General features: G+C 39.0%; 1 protein-coding gene across 1 annotated transcript; it reads left to right on the forward strand.

Moving 5' to 3' along the window:
- Nucleotides 1–14,463: 14,463 nt before the first annotated feature.
- Nucleotides 14,464–16,720, forward strand: LOC116015950. Its single transcript, XM_031256116.1, has 4 exons — nucleotides 14,464–15,345; nucleotides 15,437–15,587; nucleotides 15,671–16,041; nucleotides 16,667–16,720. Exons 1-4 carry the CDS (start codon nucleotides 14,464–14,466, stop codon nucleotides 16,718–16,720), a joined length of 1,458 nt encoding a protein of 485 aa, XP_031111976.1.
- Nucleotides 16,721–22,233: the final 5,513 nt, after the last annotated feature.

Below are 22,233 nucleotides of genomic sequence, written 5' to 3' on the forward strand. Positions count from 1 at the left end.
GGCGAGGAGGTTAATAGATTCTCAGCGGAAGGCCTCACTTTGCCTTCAAATTGATCATGTAGGTTTTGTAGTCTTCGCTCGAAGCCTTCCATTTGACTTCGGCGGTACTTAGGTTCCGCAGGGGATTCTGCGCTACTTTCCGATATAGCAGCCTGCACCCTCCGCCAAGCCGCCGCGGCTCGACGATCCGGGACTCCGCGCAGTGGGTTTTGAAACGGATTTCCCTAGGGGTCACTTAAGCGATCCATAACGGACCGAGCTACCTCCCGACGCCTGCCGTCTTCTCGACGGGAGGCTAGGTGATCCTCCCTGTGACGCCCTTTTTGCTCAGTAACTTGAGGGTTCGCGGTCCCTTCTCCCGTTGGTCGAACGGGATCGGTCTGATTGTTTGTGTCGAAGTTCTCAAGCCTTTATCTTTCAACCTCATTGATGACTTGAACTACAGTTTGTTCCAACTCCCCGGGTGGAGGTCGGTTACTTATCGTACCTTGACTGGATTCCCCGGTGTGCTGGGAAGTCTGCCGGCTCAAACGCCCCCTCAAGTCTTGGCCGTTTTGTCGTTCCAGTTGTTCTCTTAAATCGACTCCGCCGGAGGGTGCTCCATTGGGATGCCCTGATATCTGTTCTCTTAAGTCTTGACTGTTAGGTCGAGTTAGTTGTTCTCTTATAATATTCTTCTAGGATAAAAGAATCACTAGGCAAAAACATGGGATTCCCAAATTGAAAAGACGGGCAAGTTAAGGAACTGGCTTGGTAGAGTTGTGGTGAAAAAGCAGTTGTTGAATGGATCGGAGGTTGTGGTTCAAACATACTTGGTTGATATGGCTGTCATGGCTTGGGTTGAATTTCATATTTTAGCTGTTCTATCATGCCTTTGATAGAAGTAGTTTTATTGGCTTGGTATTGGAAATGAGCCTGAAGTGACTGGCCATAAGAGGGTCTTTCAAAGGGGAGTTGCTCCAACCTTTTCTCTAACATCTGGATTCTTGAATCAATCTTTGAGTAATACTCTCCAGATTTGTGGCTTAGATCAACAAGGTTTCTAGAGATTGTCTTAAGGGTCCGGTTCTAAGCTATTGCATTCTCCATCTGCCAATTCAAGGTTTGCTCTATGGGTTCTTGCTCTCTTAACTGTCCTGTTGGCAACCTCTCATTTGGAACTAGTATCTTGGGAGTGTGCATAGAATTCCCTCCTCTAGGCTTTCAAAAATCACCATGGCTGGGACTGCTTGCTGGACTGGAATCTGGAACTGGACCAATGTTTGTTTTATGAGGAATAAGAATCCTAGACTGCCACATATTGGGTAGTCTTAATTGTACTAAAAGTGATGGACCCAATATAAGATAGGCCGAATCCTTGATAGATTAGGAATAATAAGACTAATCCTATTGAAATTACTCTGATGTCTCGTGCTGGGTCTCCTTCTTGGGCTTCATTGATCCAATTGTTTTCTTTGGCCGGTCTATTTAGTCAACTTAATATACCATCCATCAATAATATTATTAAATATAATGCACTAGTTGAAAGTTAATATAAAACGACATCATTTTAGAAAAGTCTATATACGGTGAAAGTAACCCTTGTCCACGATATAATTTACCTTTCACATCAAAAATCCATTGTTCTTCTATCACATACTCAAGTATTCAGCCAATATTTCAACCTCCCTGTTAGGTAGGATCTAATAGATTATTCTAAACGTCCTAATTGTCAATTTTCACTTTCCTTACTTTAGACTCTGTTCATATTTCAACCAGAATAGGGGAAGCATTTATTGTATTGTCTGTATAAATATTTTTCTTTTAAATGTATAATATAGAGCGTAATATATATATATACATAACATTTTCCTTACTTTTCTCCATATTGTTGTTTTAATTGTTCTAATAATTAAATAATTATAATTGTATATATATTTTTTAATGATGCGAAAAATTTCAATTCTAAAAAAATAAATTAATGTGACATGACACTTTTTATCAAACAACGAGCAATCCTCTTTCAATAAATATTTTCTTTTTGCATATTAAAATATAAAGCAGTAAATGATAAATACTTAAGTCAGAAATTTAATTGTAACACAAAAGCTAGCTAAACATTGAAAATTTGATCTCAAGACTAAACGCACATATGTTCTGACAAATAAAAATTTTATTCGAAATAAGAATTATTGTTTTTTTAAATTTAGTTGGTCCATTCAGTACTGAATAATTTAAAGTCGTACAAATACTAAAGTAAAATTAATTTAAAGGCGTACATATATATACCGAATCCGAAAGCATGCAACAAATTAAATTTTTGTTTTTGAAATTCAATACCAGAAGGCATATTTTAGTCAATTTCCCTATTAATTTTATTATTATATTCATTTTAATAATGCTGAATTTATAGAAGGAATTAAATTGTTGTGGACCTCTCAAATTATAATTATACCTCTTTCATATTTTATAAGTCCTATTACTATAACTTGGTCAATTATATTTTTCTTTATTTTTAAAAATAATTTCTTTTTTTTTATTTGATTTTTTAATATTTAATAGAACTATTACTATAATATATATATATATATATATATATATATATATATATATATATATATATATAGGAAGAAATGCAGACAATCGGAATCTTTCATTAACTAAGCTCTCACTTTAATTTACAATACATGTCATCAAGGATGGAGTTAGAAATTTTTTTCAGTGGGAGCGAAATATTAAAACAAAAGACATAGTTTAAAAAATGAAACACTTAAAGAAATATAGTCATAAATATTGTTAGATATAGAAGAAGCATAAAACACATCAAAATTTTAAAAATGAAACACTTAAAGAAATATAGTCAAAAATATTGTTAGATATAGAAGAAACATAAAACACATCAAATTTTATAAAAATATTCGTAACAAAATACTTATATATATATGTGTGTGTGTTAAAAAAGCTTTAAAGAAGCTACTAAAATCAACAAGGGGGATTCAAACCCTTACCCTACACATCTACCATCTTAACAAACTAAACACTTGTTTACTTGTATCTGTTTTCATATACTTATATCTAAAACATGTACTATATATACATATATACATACAAAGGCTATATATGGGGTGGGGGGTAGGGTGAGTGGGGGTAGCTGCCCCCACTACCCCTACTATAGCTCCGTCTCTGCATGTCATCAAATATATACATAATACAATGTGTAATGGATATAATAATTATAGGTTTAACGATGGACCATTATGTTAGTTACACTAATAATACCCACTTATTATTTATTTATAACACTCCATCTTAGACATTATTTTATCATAATCATGCCTCGTTAAAAACTTGCTAGAAAAACCCTATGGGAAAAACCTAGACAAGAAACGAGTACAAGATATATGGGTAATATATTAAAATATATACATGCCTCATTATAAAACGTCACTAGGAAAACCATGTGGGAAAAAAACTAGTTGATAAAAAGAGTATATGATATTTGTAAAATCATATATTACATTGGTTGCCTCATTAAAAACCTTATTAAGGAAAACCCCTGTGGGGAAAAACTTAGTTAAGGGAAAACGAGTGCAAGCGTGAACCATATCACCCTCTTCCAAAAGTTGCTAGTTGACTTGCTTACATGACCGAAACACACACCATTATCTGTTGTAACGTAAGCTACCATCATCATACCACTCAAAAGGTCTCATTTTGCCATCAACCAAACTTATTATTCTCTTGTTTAGTTCTGCATCTTCAGATTGTCCACTCTTGATCTCGTCAAACATAGATGGCAAAATTCTCATGCAATATAGTTTAATTTCAGCATCAACCTGACCTTGGTCTTTCACCTCAAGATTCAATCTTTGGAAAATCCTTGCATAGAAACGAGGTTTAGGAAGACGAAAAGGATTTCTCAACAAAAGGGTATTTGGTTCTTTAAAGAAGGTGGGATTCAACTTCAAGAGGGAACAAGGGGGTCTCGACTTCAAGCAGTCTCTTCAGCTTAACGATTCGATCATAACTCTTTGACCAATTGATGCTTCTTGTCCTTGCTTCTCACGCGTCTTTTATCCAAAATCTTCATCAGTTTTACTTCATAAGCTAAAGCCTCATTCACCTTTACTACTGTTGGAGGGATCCCATGCGACGAATCACGAATATCCTTCTTCAATACGCTCTAAATTCTTGCCTTTAGTTGACAAACCCAACATAGGACTCACTTCTCAATTATTCCCTATTCAATCATTAGCGCCATGATTGCTCATCATCGACATCATAGCATCTTGCTGGTATGAATCATCACATCATCATGCCCTCAAAGTCTTTTATGAACCAATGACTCTCGGGTCTAACTTAACCTTCTTGTCATTCTTTGCCATTCCTTTAATGGGTGAAGTTTTTGGCAGTATCTCCTTCTTTTTCTTCTTGGCGTTTGGTTGATTATCTATCATCAGGCTTCATTGACCTTGAGAACAAACTTTACTTCCTTGTTGCACCTTAAAACATCAAGGCCTTAATACCAACGTATCACTTATACCTTCTTTAGCACCATGAATTCTTGGTCTTTTGATCATACAAAACCTTATAAGGAATCTTTCGTACACTGGACTAATAAACGTCATTGTAAGAAGATCCAATTGAACCTTAATATGCATCTCGCGATCCCTGCGGGCCTATAGCACAATTTCTTAACGCGTCTTCTCAGACTTTAATGGTTATTCCTGTTGATCATCCGTACTGAGTGAAGTGCGGTACTCAACCTCAGCCTTGTGCCTAGCACGGTCGATGACGTTTTCCAAGAGCATGATATAAGACAAAACCTCTCCTAGGATCAACATCTTGAAACGCTCCATGGTAAATTGCTACTTGCACCTCATGTCCCTCTTGTTAATTGCTTGGTAAACCAAATCCTGTTCACGACTAACGATCTTACGGTCTTTAAAAATGAATCAACTACAATCCAACTTTGTTCTCTATTACCTTTGTTAATGGCAAGTCTTCTACAAAGACCCATTGATATGCAATCCTACTTCACTGAGAGAAATCCAATGACTGAGCTAGTCCTTAAATTCACTCCTGAAAGTCTTAATCTTTCGACAATTCAATATTCTAATCACAAGCCCAACTGCTTCTTGCTCCCTTCCTACTACCAGAATTCCTTCCTCAATTCCTTATGCAAGTTATCACTTTCAAGGTGTACTAAATAGAGTGCACGATGTCCTTCCTTCGTAATTTTCTTCTTAATCCCTTCACGCTTCATAGGATTCGACAACTTGCTTATGGCGTTTCGTCTCGTCTTCGTGCATCTTAAAGGTCCAAGCTTTCCTTTCCACTTATCTTAATCTTCATTAAGTCCAAGTTCGCATTTATCAACTTGTCCTTTCTTGCCTCTTCGAAGGTAAATCGAGCTACCTTAACATCTGTGCATCCCGACCTCACGTTCCAATTCTTCACGCTCCATCATTACCAAGCTTAGCGCGCACGAGACTCTTCACCATCAATTCGAAAGCATATACGTGGCATAATTTGACTCTTTCTTGGTGCGTTAGTGTCAACTCTTGCCATCCCCTCGCGATAGAGGGTCTTTGAGCTCCAATCGCTTTCTTTGTCTTGCATCGGCCTTCAGTTGCACGAGACTTATTCTTCAGGTCTTGAGGTTAGCGAGGATCTTGCAAACGAGGCTACACAAGCGAAGACGCCAATCCCATGGAACGAAGGCTGCTACTGATAACTCTGAACCATGAGTAGATTAGCCCTCTTCATTTGATTGCCCAATCATCTGGTTGTCTAGATGCATACGCCACTACCCTACTACTTTGATCCAATAGACATCCAAGCTCCTTTCTCTTGCTCTTAATCACATTCTTAATAAATTCAAAATGACGGAACTACATAATAACGCATAAGAACATACCGGAGAAATGCACACTATCAGGGTGCAATAGCCACAACACATACTTAAAGCAACAAGATATTAAAGCAAAAGCGCATCCTCACCATGGATCCTAAAAATCTCACAAACTAGGCATCCTAATTGACTTAAACTCTTAATGATAAACTCTTAAAGTCTCTAAATTTCAACTCTTAGGGTCCCCCTACCTAGGCTCCAACATAGTCATTGATACCAACTGTAACACCCCTGATTCTAGACTGAAATATAGATAATAAAGATAGGAGAATAGTTCGATATATCTCAATTACTACTAAAAGATAGCAGAAGCGAAAACCAACATAACTGGGGTGTTATGCCACATCTAAGCCCAAACCTCGCCTAGATGCTAAGGCAGTCTACAAATCCATAAGTCATCAACCACCTAACCAAAATATTCGATTATTACATCCATAGGAGATCAAAACTAAGGCTCACATTATAACACCCCGGACCTACCTCCCCGTACATCCGAGGGAGTTACCGCCACACCTAGAGAGAGAGTTCTATCATTCCGCGATAAACCTCACTCTAGGTGCACAGGCTAAAGGGAACTCTTCTAACCATAACAGCCACCCAACAGTTGCTTACGCACTTAGATACATATCAGCTGTAAAAGCTTAACTAAGCAATATATACATACTTGCACTTATATATACATGAGTTTGCCCCTTGGGTCAAAATACAGATCAAGGGTCAACTACGACCCGACTAGCCATGTTTAGCCATCACTAAGGCTACAAAAAGTATGTACACAAAAAAAACTCCCAAGAACTCTACGTCTAGTCAATCATGCGGTACACAGGGCCGGTGAACTCTCCCCAGACCAGGTGCCACTCCCCCTCGTACCAGGTGATATGGTCCAAAAACCGAGAGGTGGTTATGACCATCGACCATTCCTCCCAGCAGTCCCGAGAACTAGGGTCCCAAGGGTAAGGGGAATGCACTATGAACTCGAGGGGATCGCTACCCTCTAAAGGCTCTATGGGGTAAAAGCCATAAGTAGCCTGGATCTCATCCATAACAGGGCAAGAAACAAAAGGGGCCGACGGAGCCACAGGAGTATCTGGGCTGACGGGAGCTACAGGAGCATAACCAGGTGCGCATGGGTCTTCACCCTCCATCATCTGTATGTACACGTCATAATCCATGCCTTCACAAACATACTCCGGTGAACTTCCAGAATTCACCGGGCTACAGGAACTGACACTAGATTGCATCTGTTAGGAACACAGTGAAGTGTAGTTAGCGCGACGGCTAAGTAAGGATATCCGCGGGTTATTCAAAACTAAATAAAGGTTTTGTAAAATTGTTACATGGAAACCCTATACCTTACTCATCGGCGGAGGTTCTACCTGCAACAGTTATAAATAGCAACTTGCACACACAATAGGCAAAATTCAATACCATCTCGAATCATTTTCCCTCTTGACGAGGTCATTTGATAATCATTTACTTACCCAAAGAACGTATTGTTAAACATTTAAGCATACTAATAAGTAATGGAAAAACACAAATTCCACATTCTGCTCTTAATCGTTTTACTTAAAAGAAATCTTTCCCTCACAAGGAAATTCTCATCACTTTTCACTTTTCAAAGAGAGAGATCACCCGTAACCTTTGAGTACTTAAATACTTGTCACATCTCTCTTTCCCGTAGCTACGGCGTAACTACATTCGTATTTCAAAATTTCACTTGGTCCTAGATAGAAAGTGTAAGGCCTCTGGAGTTCTGTCTCCACTTTTGACCACTTGGATCGTTGAACTCGGGTTCAGTGGTCATCGCCCGGTCTAATACTGATCCCCTGGACTTATAGGAGCGTTGGAATGATTCCTAGCTAGCCTCACTAGGTTCATAAGAACGACACCTACCCGAACATAGAGTGACTATACTTAAGTGTGCACACCCCCGTGGGAGTATCTTTTCCTTCCGGGTGATATAGTACTCGGCGAATAGACTTCGCCCACAGTATGAATGATCATACACATAACCATCATGCGGGAAATGCACTGTAAGCCCATCTTTATCCCGTAGGTTAACAAGGTCCTTCACCACTTTTACTAGAACTAAGGTTTGAAAAGCATTTTTCTACTTTTTCCCTTTCTTGCATCAAAAATATTTTTGGACGTACTTGGGTCAATCCCAATATTCGGAAATTGATTCCCCCTTTAACCAACTCCAGAAATTTTCTTTTCTTTTGCAAAACATTTGGATAGTACACTAATAACCTTTCACAATGGCAATTCAAGTGTAACTATCATACACTTTCGACACCACATTTTTCACGTAGGTATCATACTTGACACATACATCTCAATGCATATAACATATACACTTCCCAACCTTAACATGGGCATAACACACAAAATACATTTATTCTTTACATGCACATAATACCACCTCCTTATAATATTTATAAGTTCACACATATGTAACACTACCTACATAACACATGTGCCTAACTACGTAGCATTACACTTCTTATTAATTAACAACATATATATTTACGGTTTATACATACCATATGCTTACACTCAAAATGTGACATTTTATACCATTTATATATATATGTATATGTATTCGGCACACACAACACACACACACATATATATATATATACGCACGACACACACACACCCATATATATATACATACACGGCCCATACATATATATATACACATAAATACATAATTCTCCTTCTTCCTAGTATATGTACTCCTATCATATCCTTGCTATACAACTAAGGCATAATCTTCACATAACACATAGGTTTTCATGTACCCAAGTCAACAACAATTCATAACCTAGCTATCAATTATCTAGTTTCAAACAACCTCAACCAATTAAAGGGATTCCTTACCTCAACCGGGTTACTAGTCTCGTAGAAGACTCTTGGAGTTGATTTTCCCCAATTTCACCTTAAAACCCTATAATTCCACCAACAACATAACACACAATTTTAAGAAATCTTAACTTAGATTCATGTTCTAGGAGAGAAAATAAAGTTATTTACCGAATAAAATTGAAGTTTTACCGAAAAGCTTGAGACTTGTGTAGAAATTTTGGCTATGGAATGTGAAGCTCTAATGGAGAATGAAGATGATCTCACTCTCTCTCTTCTCCTTGAAATTTTGGCCAAAATGAAGAAGGAAGGGGAAAAATGGCTTTATATCTTAATCCACTTGGTTGACTAGTCTCCTCAACATGTGGTAAATAATCGCAGCTTATTACTAACTATTCTTACTTATAATAATTCTTTTGAGGCATCGGGAGATCATCTCATGAATGCTATAGCCTAAAGAAATATTTTTCGAACCTTAATTTTAGTGGAATAGGTGAGGGGTTACACACATGCCATAAGTCTATAAGAAATAAATAAAAGCTAAACTCAAAAGAGGGCAAAACTAAAAAGTACTAGCACGCTCACAAGCTGGTCCATACCTGAAAACATTTTAGAATAATTAGCAAAGAACGCTAAGTAAAACCCCATTTACACTCGTAAAGGTTCAAACCAAAGACTCCTCAAGAGAACATAGTATCAAAGGACCAACTCCAAAATACCACAACATAATAAACTCAATAGCCAAGTACTCAAGATAAGAACATAACCTCAACAATTCAAGAAACAAGCGTAACAGTCAAGCAAACATATCCCAATGCTCATACACCAGGAAATACATATATACATCAATACATAATATAGGGTTTTAGGCTTATTTCCAATCTTACACCATTTCCAACCAAACACCAGTCTTTCCGGGTCACTAGTCCATCCGAAACACCAGTCCAACCTAGGGGTGTAAATGAGCCGAGCATTTCGCGAGCGGTTCGCGAGCTACACGGTCAAAGCTCGGCTCGAGTTCGGTCAAATTCGAGCTCGAGCTCTAATGTCCTAGGCTCGTGGCTCGTCGAGCCGCTCGCGAGCCTTTTTTATATATATATATAGTTTATTTTTAATTGAAACATGAATTTAAAATTAAAGAAGTTAAATTTGAGCCAAAAATTAAACTCGAACTCGAGTTCGAGCTAGAACTTGAGCTCGAATAATCGAGCTGCTCGAGCCGAACTCGAGCAGCTTGAAAATTGGCGAGCTCAAGCTCGAGCTGAGCCTTCCTTAACGAGCTCGAGCTCGAGCCAACCTAGGCTCGAGCTCGGTTCGGCTCGACTCGTTTACACCCCTAGTCCAACCATAATGCTATAAAATGGAGCTGAAGCTCATGCCGTCTATCCAATAGAGCCGAAGCTCAATGCCGCTGATAGACGCCAAAAGTACCTATTTATCTGTAACTTATTAAGTTGATTTCTTGCTAAAAATAAAGTCTTAGAGAGTGCAATTACGTGTTTACATGCTATTTTACTAACAAATTGCAAATGAGTTCTGTGTGGAGTGGTTTCAAGAATTCCCACAGGAATGAAGGCTGAAATCAACCAAAAGAGAGCATAAACCGTTGAAAAGAAGAATCAATCCCCATGGGAACACACGAAGACCAAACCGGAAACAACAAAAGGAAAAGGAAATGAAGAATCCACGCCCACGAGCCTCACACGCGTGTGAGCTGGCGTGGAAATATTCCAGTAACCGTCCACGCCAGTCCACACGCGTGTGGCAGACGTGGGGCGGCACCAGAAAACCTGCACGATGTTTTAGTATTTAAGGGACATTTCAGCTAGGTTTAGAGAGTCTTTTGTCACATTTTTCTATTCTACATTTTAGGTTAGGTTTAGATAGGATTAGAAGAGGAGGAGGAGCTCTTGGAGAAGAGAACTAGATCTCCATAGCCTTGAAGATCTTTTGGGTAACTTCTTTCATTAAAGACTTGTTTTCTCTTTGGCTTTCTCTTGCCTGTCCTTTTCCTTAAAGTTGTTTGCTTTTTATATTGATCTTGTAGATATGCTTTCCTATTTTGATGCTTTAATGTTGTTAAAGCATATGAGAGGCTAATCCCTAGGATAGGGGCTAGATTGAATGGATGATTGGTGTTCATGATCTAATTTGATTAATGAGTTTTGATTTCTTTGGGGAATGTTGAATCTGTGTGTATGTTTTGTATGATCTTGTTGGATCGAGGGCCCCGATCTCTCCAAGAGTACAGGATCATCTCTTTGGCGAGATATCGCAAAGAGATGTAGCCCACTACCCACATCTCCCGCTCTCAATTTGAGAAGATGAGATCTGGAGGGAACTTGTAGACAAAGTGTTTGATAAAATTCTCCAACCGACTGAGGATTGGGAGCTTGAGTGTGATGCCACTCAGGACAATGTTCCAAGCTCCTTCAACCGTAACTCAATAGAAAACAATACTCTACCTCGCACCTTTTACCAATCTCCATGATATCTTAGCCCCATCCGCCTTTATTTCCCTTTGTTCACTTCTTTATTTCATCAACCTTTGCCCTTTTAAATATTCCCTTCTTACCTATATCCACATGCTCCAACTTAACGTTATTCCAACAAACCAAGGTAGCAAAGCCGTATATTCTCCAATTTGCCATCCGCGAGAGATACGATACTCGGGGAGCTTATGACTCTTCGTTCTATCACCTTTCACCTTCACTCCCACTAAATTACATCCTTCAAAATGGCGCCGTTGCCGGGGATGGCAAATGGTGAATTTAAAGTTTTACTATCTTGAATCGTTTGGATAACTTGTTTACTTTCTTTTCTTTTGACTTGTTTCATTACCAATTACACTTCCGCACCCAACCACACACTATTTGAGCTAATTTGTAAAAGAAGCTACCTCTTGTGCTCCGATTCTTTGCCTGAAAATTTGATTGCAGGAATTCTTTGATAGAATCATGGATCCACCTCCACCTAATGATCAAGCTTACCATAGTCATATACCATATGGAAGAAATCCCTACTATCCCTCACCACCCCAACCTTCATACCCACAACCTCAATACTATCATAACTACCATTTTCCTTACCCACCTTCTTTCCCATACTCACTACCTCCTCCACCAACTTATTACCATGAACAAGCATACGTAACACAACATTTTCAACCCCAGAGATATCCTACTCACGAGATACCTTCTCATTACCCTCAAATGCATTTCGACGAGCCAAAACATCAAAATTCTGAAATTTTTGCGAGCTGTGATCCTGCCACGAGATCCACACGTGTGTGCGCCGGCGTGGGAGCTCACTGGAACAATTCCACGCCGACTCACACGCGTGGTGAGGACGTGGACAGAGCCAATATATATGCCTATTCCTCTACTTCTCCAGAGTAGCCTCTTTCACCCGGAAGCAACCAAACCACTCTCGAGCAACGCCTAACTAATTTCATCCGAGAAACGAGGGAGGAGAATGCCAGACTTAAAGAGACCATTACTAAAGAGATGCTTGGAGAAATTCAGGAACTACGCCACGAGACACTTTCACAACTTCAAACGGTTGAAAGCACACTCACGAAAATTATGGAAATGATTCAATCTCCGGGAGAAACAGATGTGAACGCCGTAACATTGAGAAGCGGAAAAGCGCTTCCAGATGTCGTTCCACCTCCACCGCAATCCATTCCAACAGAAGAGTCAAGAGTGGACAATGAAGAGAACACCAATTCAATGCAAGCCGAACGAGCACTTGAAGAAGAACTCAGGAAGGAAGAAATACAACCACAACCTTCTCGGAAAGGAAAAGAAATCATGCAAGAACCACCGCCGGTGCCGAAAGCAAAACTTCCGTTCCCTCAGAAATTCCGCACTGATATCGACAACGCCAAATACGACAAATTCCTACAAATGCTACGCCAATTACACGTTGATATGCCATTCATCGACGCACTAGGAGAAATGCCGAGGTATGCCAAATTCCTTAAAGATCTTCTATCCAATAAAAAGAGATTAGCTGAAACTGCTACTGTTGTGCTAGGAGAGGAATATTCTGCTATATTACATAAGGATGTGCCTAGAAAATTAAAAGATCCTGGAAGCTTTACTATACCTTGTAATATAGGAGGAACGACTTTTAATAGAGCCTTGGCAGACCTAGGTGCTAGCATCAATCTAATGCCCTTTGCATTATATCGACAATTGAATCTAGGAACCCTTAAGCCCACGCGCATGAGCATTCAATTAGCCGACCGATCTACCAAATACCCCAGGGGTATAGTGGAAGATGTTTTAGTCCGAGTTGATAAATTTATTTTTCCCGTGGACTTTGTGATACTAGATATGGACCCAGATGTGGAGATTCCTCTCATCTTGGGCAGACCTTTCTTGGCAACTGCTAGAGCTTTAATAGATGTAGGAGAAGGCAAACTCGTCATCCGTGTAGGAGACGAGTCTGCTAGCTTCGACTTGACCAAAATTATGAAATACCCCTTAGAAGGTCATGAATGCTTTTTCGTTGATTATGTGCATGATGAAATTGATTATCTGTGTGAAGTACCCAAAGCTAAGAGGCATGATTTTAATTGGGAATGTCCCATAGGTGTTAAGAGTTATAATGAAAGTACTTTTGAGCATGAACTTAATTCTCTACATATTGCTTTACACCGAGAGGTTGATCGTTTTAATTTGCTTAATAATAATTGTGTTTCTGAATTTGTTGAGAATATAAACTCTGTTGGAGAAGTCTCGGAGGAAACGGTTGGAAATGACGGGGATGAATTTGATGAATTTAAGGAGGAATATGATGATGAAAATGAGAACAGGAAAGAAGACGATGAGATAATGCATGAAGGAGAATTAAAACCTCTGCCTGCTCATCTTGAGTATGCCTATTTAGGAACAGGGAAAGAATTACCAGTTGTTATTGCTACAGATCTTTCAGAAAGACAAAAAGAACAACTGATAACAGTGCTGAAAAGAAACAAAGAAGCTATAGGTTGGAAGATGACTAACTTGAAAGGGATTAATCCGGCCATTTGTACACATAAAATTCTGTTGGAAGAAGAATCCAAACCTGTGGCGCAACCGCAGCGTCGACTTAACCCGAATACATTTGAAGTCGTGAAAAACGATGTGATCAAACTTATGGATGTCGGAATGATCTACCCTATTTCGGATAGCACATGGGTCAGTCCAACTCACGTAGTACCAAAGAAAGGAGGAATTACAGTCACTGAGAATGATAACAAGGAACTCATTCCTACGAGGAAGATAACTGGATGGAGAGTCTGTATCGACTATAGAAAGCACAACGAAGCCACCCGTAAAGACCACTTTCCATTGCCCTTTATAGATTAGATGATTGAAAGAGTGAGTGGGTACGGCTACTATTGTTTCTTGGACGGAATGAGCGGATACTTTCAAATTCCAGTAGCCTTGGAGGATCAAGAGAAAACAACGTTCACTTGTCCGTTTGGTATATTTGCCTACAGGAGAATGCCATTTGGTCTCTGTAACGCCCCCGCCACCTTTATGCGTTGTATGTTGGCTATTTTCGAAGATTTCATTGGCGATTTCATGGAAGTTTTCATGGACGATTTCACAATTTTTGGGGAAACTTTTGAAGAATGTCTTGGAAATTTGGAAAAAGTTTTGGAACGATGCCAGGAAAAGAATTTAGCATTATCCTAGGAAAAATGCTACTACATGGTCACAGAAGGAATTGTGCTTGGACATAAGATTTCAAAAAAGGGAATTGAGGTCGACAGGGCTAAGACAGCAGTTATTGAGACCCTACCACCACCGCACAATGTGACATCCTTGAGAAGTTTCTTGGGACATGTAGGATTTTATAGAAGATTCATAAAAGATTTCTCAAAAATCGCAAGGCCATTGACTAAGTTGTTAGAAAAGGACGCCATCTTTGAATTAAATGAAGATGCTATGAAGGCATTCCGGAATTTAAAGGATGCCATAGTACATAATCCAATCCTTGTAGGACCAAAATGGGATCAACCCTTTGAGTTGATGTGTGACGCGAGCAATTTCGCTGTTGGAGTTGTGCTAGGGCAGAAAAATGATAAGAAATTTCAGCCTATCGCCTATGCTAGTCGAATGTTGACTAAGCCGCAGCAAACTTATACCACGACCGAGAAAGAACTTTTTGCAATCGTGTTTGCGTTAGATAAATTTAGATCATATCTCTTAATGTCAAAAGTCGTCATTCATACTGATCATGCAGCTATCAGATTTCTCATGTCTAAACCTGAAGCAAAACCAAGGTTGATCAGATGGATTTTGCTATTACAAGAATTTGACGTGACTATCGTGGACCGAAAAGGAGTTGAAAACAGTGCAGCAGATCATTTGTCAAGGTTAGAGAATGAGAAAGAACAGGATATGATTAGGGATGTGAATGAATATTTTCTAGAGGAAAAGCTGATGGGTCTCTATCTCGCACCTTGGTATGCGGATCTGGCTAACTATCTTGTAGGGGGAGAGTTACCGGAATTTTTAAATACACACGCCCAAAGAAAGTTAATAGCAGAATCTCGATACTACTTCTGGGACGAGCCATATCTCTTCAAAGTATGCGCGGATCAAATAATTCGACGTTGTGTAACAGAGGCTGAAGGACATGAAATCCTTGGAGAATGCCATCGAATGGGCCATCACTCAGCTAACCGAACTACTCGGAGAGCACTTGAAGCAGGATTCTACTGGCCCTCAATATTTCGGGACACTCAAATCTGTGTCAGAAACTGTGATAGATGTCAGCGAACTGGAAATATCACTGGAAAGGACGAAATGCCGCAAAACTACATCTTGGCGTGCGAAATTTTTGATATATGGGGACTAGACTTTGCAGGACCATTTCCGGACTCCAAAGGTTTCAAATATATTCTTATTCCAGTGGATTATGTCTCCAAATGGGTTGAAGCAGAAGCACTTCGGAACAATGACGCAAGAAGTGTAACAAGATTTCTAAAAAGATTATTCACAAGATTTGGAGTACCGCGAATTGTGATCAACGATAGGGGGACACACTTCAGGAACATACCCATGCGAAGATTACTTCAAAAGCAAGGTATACAACACCGGGGAGGGGTCTCGTATCATCCTCAAACTACAAGACAAGTCGAGAATGCGAATAGAGATATTAAAGCCATATTCGAAAAGACAGTAGCTCGGCATACAAGGGATTGGGTTGACAAGCTTAACGATGCATTATGGGCCTTCCGGACTGCTTATAAGACGCCGATAGGAACTACTCCATACAGATTGGTATATGGCAAAGCATGTCACCTTCCAGTTGAAATCGAGCATAAGGCGTATTGGGCCATTAAAAAACTAAATGAAGATCTATTCAAAGCAGGGCAGGAGCGAATGTTTCAATTAAATGAATTGGAAGAATGACGTTTGTTAGCCTATGAGACATCCAGATCTTACAAAGAACGATCCAAGTTTTACCACAACATGCATATCAGGAAAAACAAAGAATTCATTGAGGGAGATAAAGTGTTGTTATTCAATTCCAGACTGCGATTGTTTCCTGGGAAACTTAAATCAAGATGGACTGGGCTTTATATTGTTACAAAGGTATTTCCTTACGGAACCTTGGAGATCATGCATCCAGAAAAAGGATCTTTTAAAGTAAACGGCCACCAAGTCAAGAAATATTATGGAACATAAAATACGCAGGGGACGGTCCAGTGTTGCAGGCTAATACCCTGGGAAGATGAGTAGCACAATCTTCATGACATTTTCGTCGGGCTAAAGACGTTAAACGTAGCGCTAACCGGGAGGCAACCCGTTATTTACCATGCTTTATTACTATCTTTACTTTATTTTGTCAAATAACATCCGAGTTGAAATTCCCTATTTTTGTAGACTCCATATTTCCATGCAGATCTCGTTGCAAGAACATGAGAATCATCCATCTAAGCATTTTGAAGCAATATGAAATGGGATGCTTACTAGGTCATCTACCTCTTATCCGTTGTTTATCTATTATTTGAACCTCATGTTTTCCTTTTAAAGTGTGGAAAATGCATGTTTTGTTGTTTCTTTATTCTATTACATTCTACGTCAACATCGAGGACGATGTTTGGTCTAAAGTGTGGAAAGAGCCGTAGCTGTGCTTGAAATGAAAATCTTAATTAAGAGCTCTATCTCATTTGTTTGAAAAATAATCAAGCCACAAGCATGTGTTGTTATTCATTCTATCTTTGGATAATGCTAAATCTGTGCCAAAAAGTTTACTCTTTGAATAACCTTGGAAGTACCCCTACCTTGACCTTTAAAATTTTGAAAAAGTTGTATGCTTGTGTGGTATTCATCTCATATTTTGCAAAGACCTTAGTTAAGGATCTCTCGAAGTGGGAGTGTGCAACCCCTAATTTCAGAAAGATAAGTTAAGCAAAGCCCGGAATTGAATAATCATAGAATAGAACATGGGGCAAAAGGAGAGCTTTCTGTGAGCATTGAGAGAAATATCCCCGCTTCCCAAGTAAAAGGCATGAGGGGTTGTCATTCGGAGAAATGAGTAGAAAAGGCAAAAAGGCCAATCCCCGAGATAAGATACGAGGAAAGCCATCTCGCTAGGTGGTGAACAACCATAGTCTCCTAAATACACAAATGTTATATCTGGAGTCGGATGCTCACAATAAAATGACCCTAGGAGATGAGAAAATTAAGATGAGGGAAGCCGCTTCGCTAGGATTCAAGCACCCATTGCACTGCCTTCGAAAAAGCATGGAGCTCCATGTGAAGTCGGGTTGCTTGACGATGTTACCCTAGGAAGTGAGAAAAATGAGTAACCGCCCAAGCCACTGGCGGAGAGAGGCCCATGGATCTATTTTCACTTACTTTTATGTTGGGCTTTGGCGTTTAGGGATGCCGTTTGATTAGGTTTTGTACATCGTTCCCACTAGGGGGATCAGCTTAAGGCCTTTGCACAATGAGAGGTGAATGAAATTTTGGACTGCATGCTTGATATTGTGAAAACTAATTAACTGTCCAACTTGTGACCAAAAGGGGTTTCGCTTTGTTTGAATATTCATAGTAGTGTATGGCACGTTTTTATCATTCCTTAAAGATATTGTGAAGGATTTCACATCTCTTGGTAGATTGTGTTTTGAATGAATGTTTATCATTGAGCATATCTTTAAGCTTAGATACTTTTGGCATCTAAATGAGAAGGTTTTGAATGTACAATTTGCTCGTGGACGAGCAATCTAAAGTGTGGAAACTTTGTTAGATGCCAAAAGTACCTATTTATCTGTAACTTATTAAGTTGATTTCTTGCTAAAAATAAAGTCTTAGAGAGTGCAATTACGTGTTTACATGCTATTTTACTAACAAATTGCAAATGAGTTCTGTGTGGAGTGGTTTCAAGAATTCCCATAGGAATGAAGGCTGAAATCAACCAAAAGAGAGCATAAACCGTTGAAAGGAAGAATCAATCCCCATGGGAACACACGAAGACCAAACCGGAAACAACAAAAGGAAACGGAAATGAAGAATCAACGCCCACGAGCCTCACACGCATGTGAGCTGGCGTGGAAATATTCCAGTAACCGTCCACGCCAGTCCACACGCGTGTGGCAGACGTGGGGCGGCACCAGAAAACCTACGCGATGTTTTAGTATTTAAGGGACATTTCAGCTAGGTTTAGAGATTCTTTTGTCACATTTTTCTATTCTACATTTTAGGTTAGGTTTAGATAGGATTAGAAGAGGAGGAGGAGCTCTTGGAGAAGAAAACTAGATCTCCATAGCCTTGAAGATCTTTTGGGTAACTTCTTTCATTAAAGACTTGTTTTCTCTTTGGCTTTCTCTTGCCTTTCCTTTTCCTTAAAGTTGTTTGCTTTTTATATTGATCTTGTAGATATGTTTTCCTATTTTGATGCTTTAATGTTGTTAAAGCCTATAAGTGGCTAATCCCTAGGATAGAGGCTAGATTGAATGGATGATTGGTGTTCATGATCTAATTTGATTAATGAGTTTTGATTTCTTTGGGGAATGTTGAATCTGTGTGTATGTTTTGTATGATCTTGTTGGATCGAGGACCCCGATCTCTCCAAGAGTATAGGATCATCTCTTTGGCGAGATATCGCAAAGAGATGTAGCCCACTACCCACATCTCCCGCTCTCAATCTGAGAAGATGAGATCCGGAGGGAACTTGTAGACAAAGTGTTTGATAAAATTCCCCAACCGACTGAGGATTGGGAGCTTGAGTGTGACACCACTCAGGACAATGTTCCAAGCTCCTTCAACCGTAACTCAATAGAAATCAATACTCTACCTCGCACCTTTTACCAATCTCCATGATATCTTAGCCCCATCTGCCTTTATTTCCCTTTGTTCACTTCTTTATTTCATCAACCTTTGCCCTTTTAAATATTCCCTTCTCACCTATATCCACATGCTCCAACTTAACGTTATTCAAACAAACCAAGGTAGCAAAGCCGTATATTCTCCAATTTGCCATCCGCGAGAGATACGACACTCGGGGAGCTTATGACTCTTCGTTTTATCACCATTCACCTTCACTCCCACTAAATTACATCCTTCAACCGCCTATCCAATAGAGTCGAAGCTCAATATCACCTATCCAATTGAGTCATGCTCACATATGACAAGTAACCAAGAGCCAAAGCTCAAATGCCACCTATCCAATTAAACCGAAGCTCAAATGCCGCAAATCCAAGGTTTCATACATAAATATATAGCGTCCAAGGAATAATTCTCAAGAATCCAAAGATCATAATATATACCAAGATCACATCCAATACAAAAGAAGAATACTCATATATATATATATATATATATATATATATATATATATATACGCGAACTGCAATTGCCACCATAAGATTAATCCAATCTAACGACACAGATGCAGCCGCACGACCGCATGGGAGCTCACCGCCGCATTTGAGCCTATATATATATATATATATATATATATATAGACACACATACACACACACTCATGAAATGATTAACAAAACCAATACTTATAGAATATAGCCAAAAAGGACAAAACCAATGATATTCAACAAATACTCAGTATAGAGATCAAGAACTATGGATTAATACTCAACAATCAAAGTACTCAACATAACTCTTAGTAGCCACATCTTGAACTAGAGATAGAATAACAACGCACTGGAGATTAAAATACACATTGGAACAGAACTCGGACACAGTTTACGGTAAAGGGTGACGGTACACACCTTTCCGCCATATTATACCACAAGGTCACACGATCAAGGCCGGTAGGCTACACCACACCACCAACCCCCACCTCTACACAACTAACAGGCAGCTCTCACAGTAAGGGCAATACCGTTAAGGTGCAACGATAATGAACAGATATTCAGACCCAGAACAAAATACACGAATCAGACAGTAGCTCAACCACATCTCAGAATATACATTTTCAGAAGTCAATAAATCACATGAAATCCCTTAGAAAACAATAGACACACCAAGAATCAAGAACAACCAAATATAGCCCAAGAATACACAATGATCAACTCAAGAACAAAGCACAACACAATAACATCTAAGAAATATACTCAAGGATTCCAAATACACACCAAATCATATAATAGAGTGAAATTAGATTTGCAAGACATGGGATTTTACCTTTCAAGCTAGCTAAAGACACCAAAATCCTTCCAAGATCACCCTATCATGTCATCTCCACCTTGATCATCTAGGAACCTAAAACCCCAAAGCAAGAATAAGGTATAGCTATAAAGATTAAGGAAAAAGAAGAAAAAATGCAACATAAGGATGAATCTTACCTTCTATTAGCTTATAGAATCCTAAAAGATGAATCTTTACTTGGTTTCCTTGGAATATGATGAAGATGAATTCCTATAGTCTAAGGAGTTGAGAGTGGTGTGAGGTTGAAGAGGAGAGGGGAGAGAGAGACTGAAATGCCAGGTCATCGTATCTTGTATGAGAGGAATATATAACAGATGAAATTATATACATACATATATTATGTATTTTAGGTTAGGAAGGATAAGATATGAGCCCTTTAGAATAGAGAGTGGTCATTCCTTTTATTTAAAAATTATTCATGAAGACAAGGCTTAATTTAATATAAATTTGGACCAAATAGAATTTAATATACATACATATACATAAGAGGAATAAAAGCTCTAGATTAAATATGCCATATGCATTAATTATAAAGATTGGGCTTTTGGAATAAATTTTCTAGATTATGAGTTATTCATTAAATCAAGGAATTGGGATAAATTAAATAATAACTCCTCAGAAAAATGATTTACTAGAATAATACGGGTTAAATTATTTCAGGGTGTCACAAACCAGCCCCATCATCAACCAATTCCATCTCCAACACATCAAATTGTAATTGTTTTTGTTCCTGGTGATTTTTTTAGGAAAAGGTCGTGCAACGTTGGATTTCTTCGGAGAATTGATTCTTGAGTTCATCCCCAAAGGATCCGTATCCCTTTGCTTAGAAAATTACATCTTGATATGCCTTTCTTACATGCTTTGGGCAGTGTCCCTATATATGGTTGCCATTTATGAAGTTGTTGAAACACAAAGAAGGGGTGAAAATGTGAAAAATGCTTACTTGAACGAAGAGTGTTCGATCATGCTTCACAAGGGGCACCTACGAACATCATGCCTTCTTTAGTATTTGATAGATTGTTATTGCCCTCGTTGACCCCGACTCATCTCATAATCTGCCTTGCCAATGGGGTCCATTCAATACCCAAAAGACATGACATAAGGTATGTTAGTGAGGGTGAAGGGCTTCATAATTCCTGTGGATTTTGTTGTGTTGGATGTTGGGAAAGATGACCTTGATGTTTCTTTGATACTTGGGAGGCTGTTTTTGGCCACTTATCGTGCTATCACTAACGTTGGCACTTGTAAGTTAACTTTGAGGATTGATGATGAAGAGGCTAAGTTTGATATGACCAAAATTGAGAATGTTGGAAAAATTAGTAGAAAAAGTAAGGTCAAGACCAAATATTCTTGGAAAAGTGAGGATTTGTTGTAGAAAAAAGATTGGGTGAGTAAGATGTGCTTTCAACCAAAGGGATTTGATGTGATGTGACAAGGTGTTGGCATGGTATGTGTAGCCAAGGACGTTAAATGTAGCGGCGCTTCTTGGGGTGCAACCCAAGGTTCTTATGTAAATATTTTAATTTATTTTCTAGTTTTCTTGTGTTTTTAGAACTAACTCTTGTAGGGACATACTTGAAATGGAATACTATGGAGGAAAATGTGCAAAAAAGTTGGAGAAAATTGTCAAGGCTCTCCCCACGATCATGGGAGAGGCCTTGGTCGGGACTGATTCCTAATCACAAGCTCCTTACGATCGTGGGGGAGGTCGTGATCGGTTCTGAACCATGGTCATGAACTCCCCACGGTTGTGGTAAAGTTTGTGATAGGGTCTGGACCCTGGTCACGACCCGGCCA

This window comes from Ipomoea triloba, chromosome 4, assembly GCF_003576645.1.
Source record: "Ipomoea triloba cultivar NCNSP0323 chromosome 4, ASM357664v1".
NCBI classification, from domain to species: domain Eukaryota; kingdom Viridiplantae; phylum Streptophyta; class Magnoliopsida; order Solanales; family Convolvulaceae; genus Ipomoea; species Ipomoea triloba.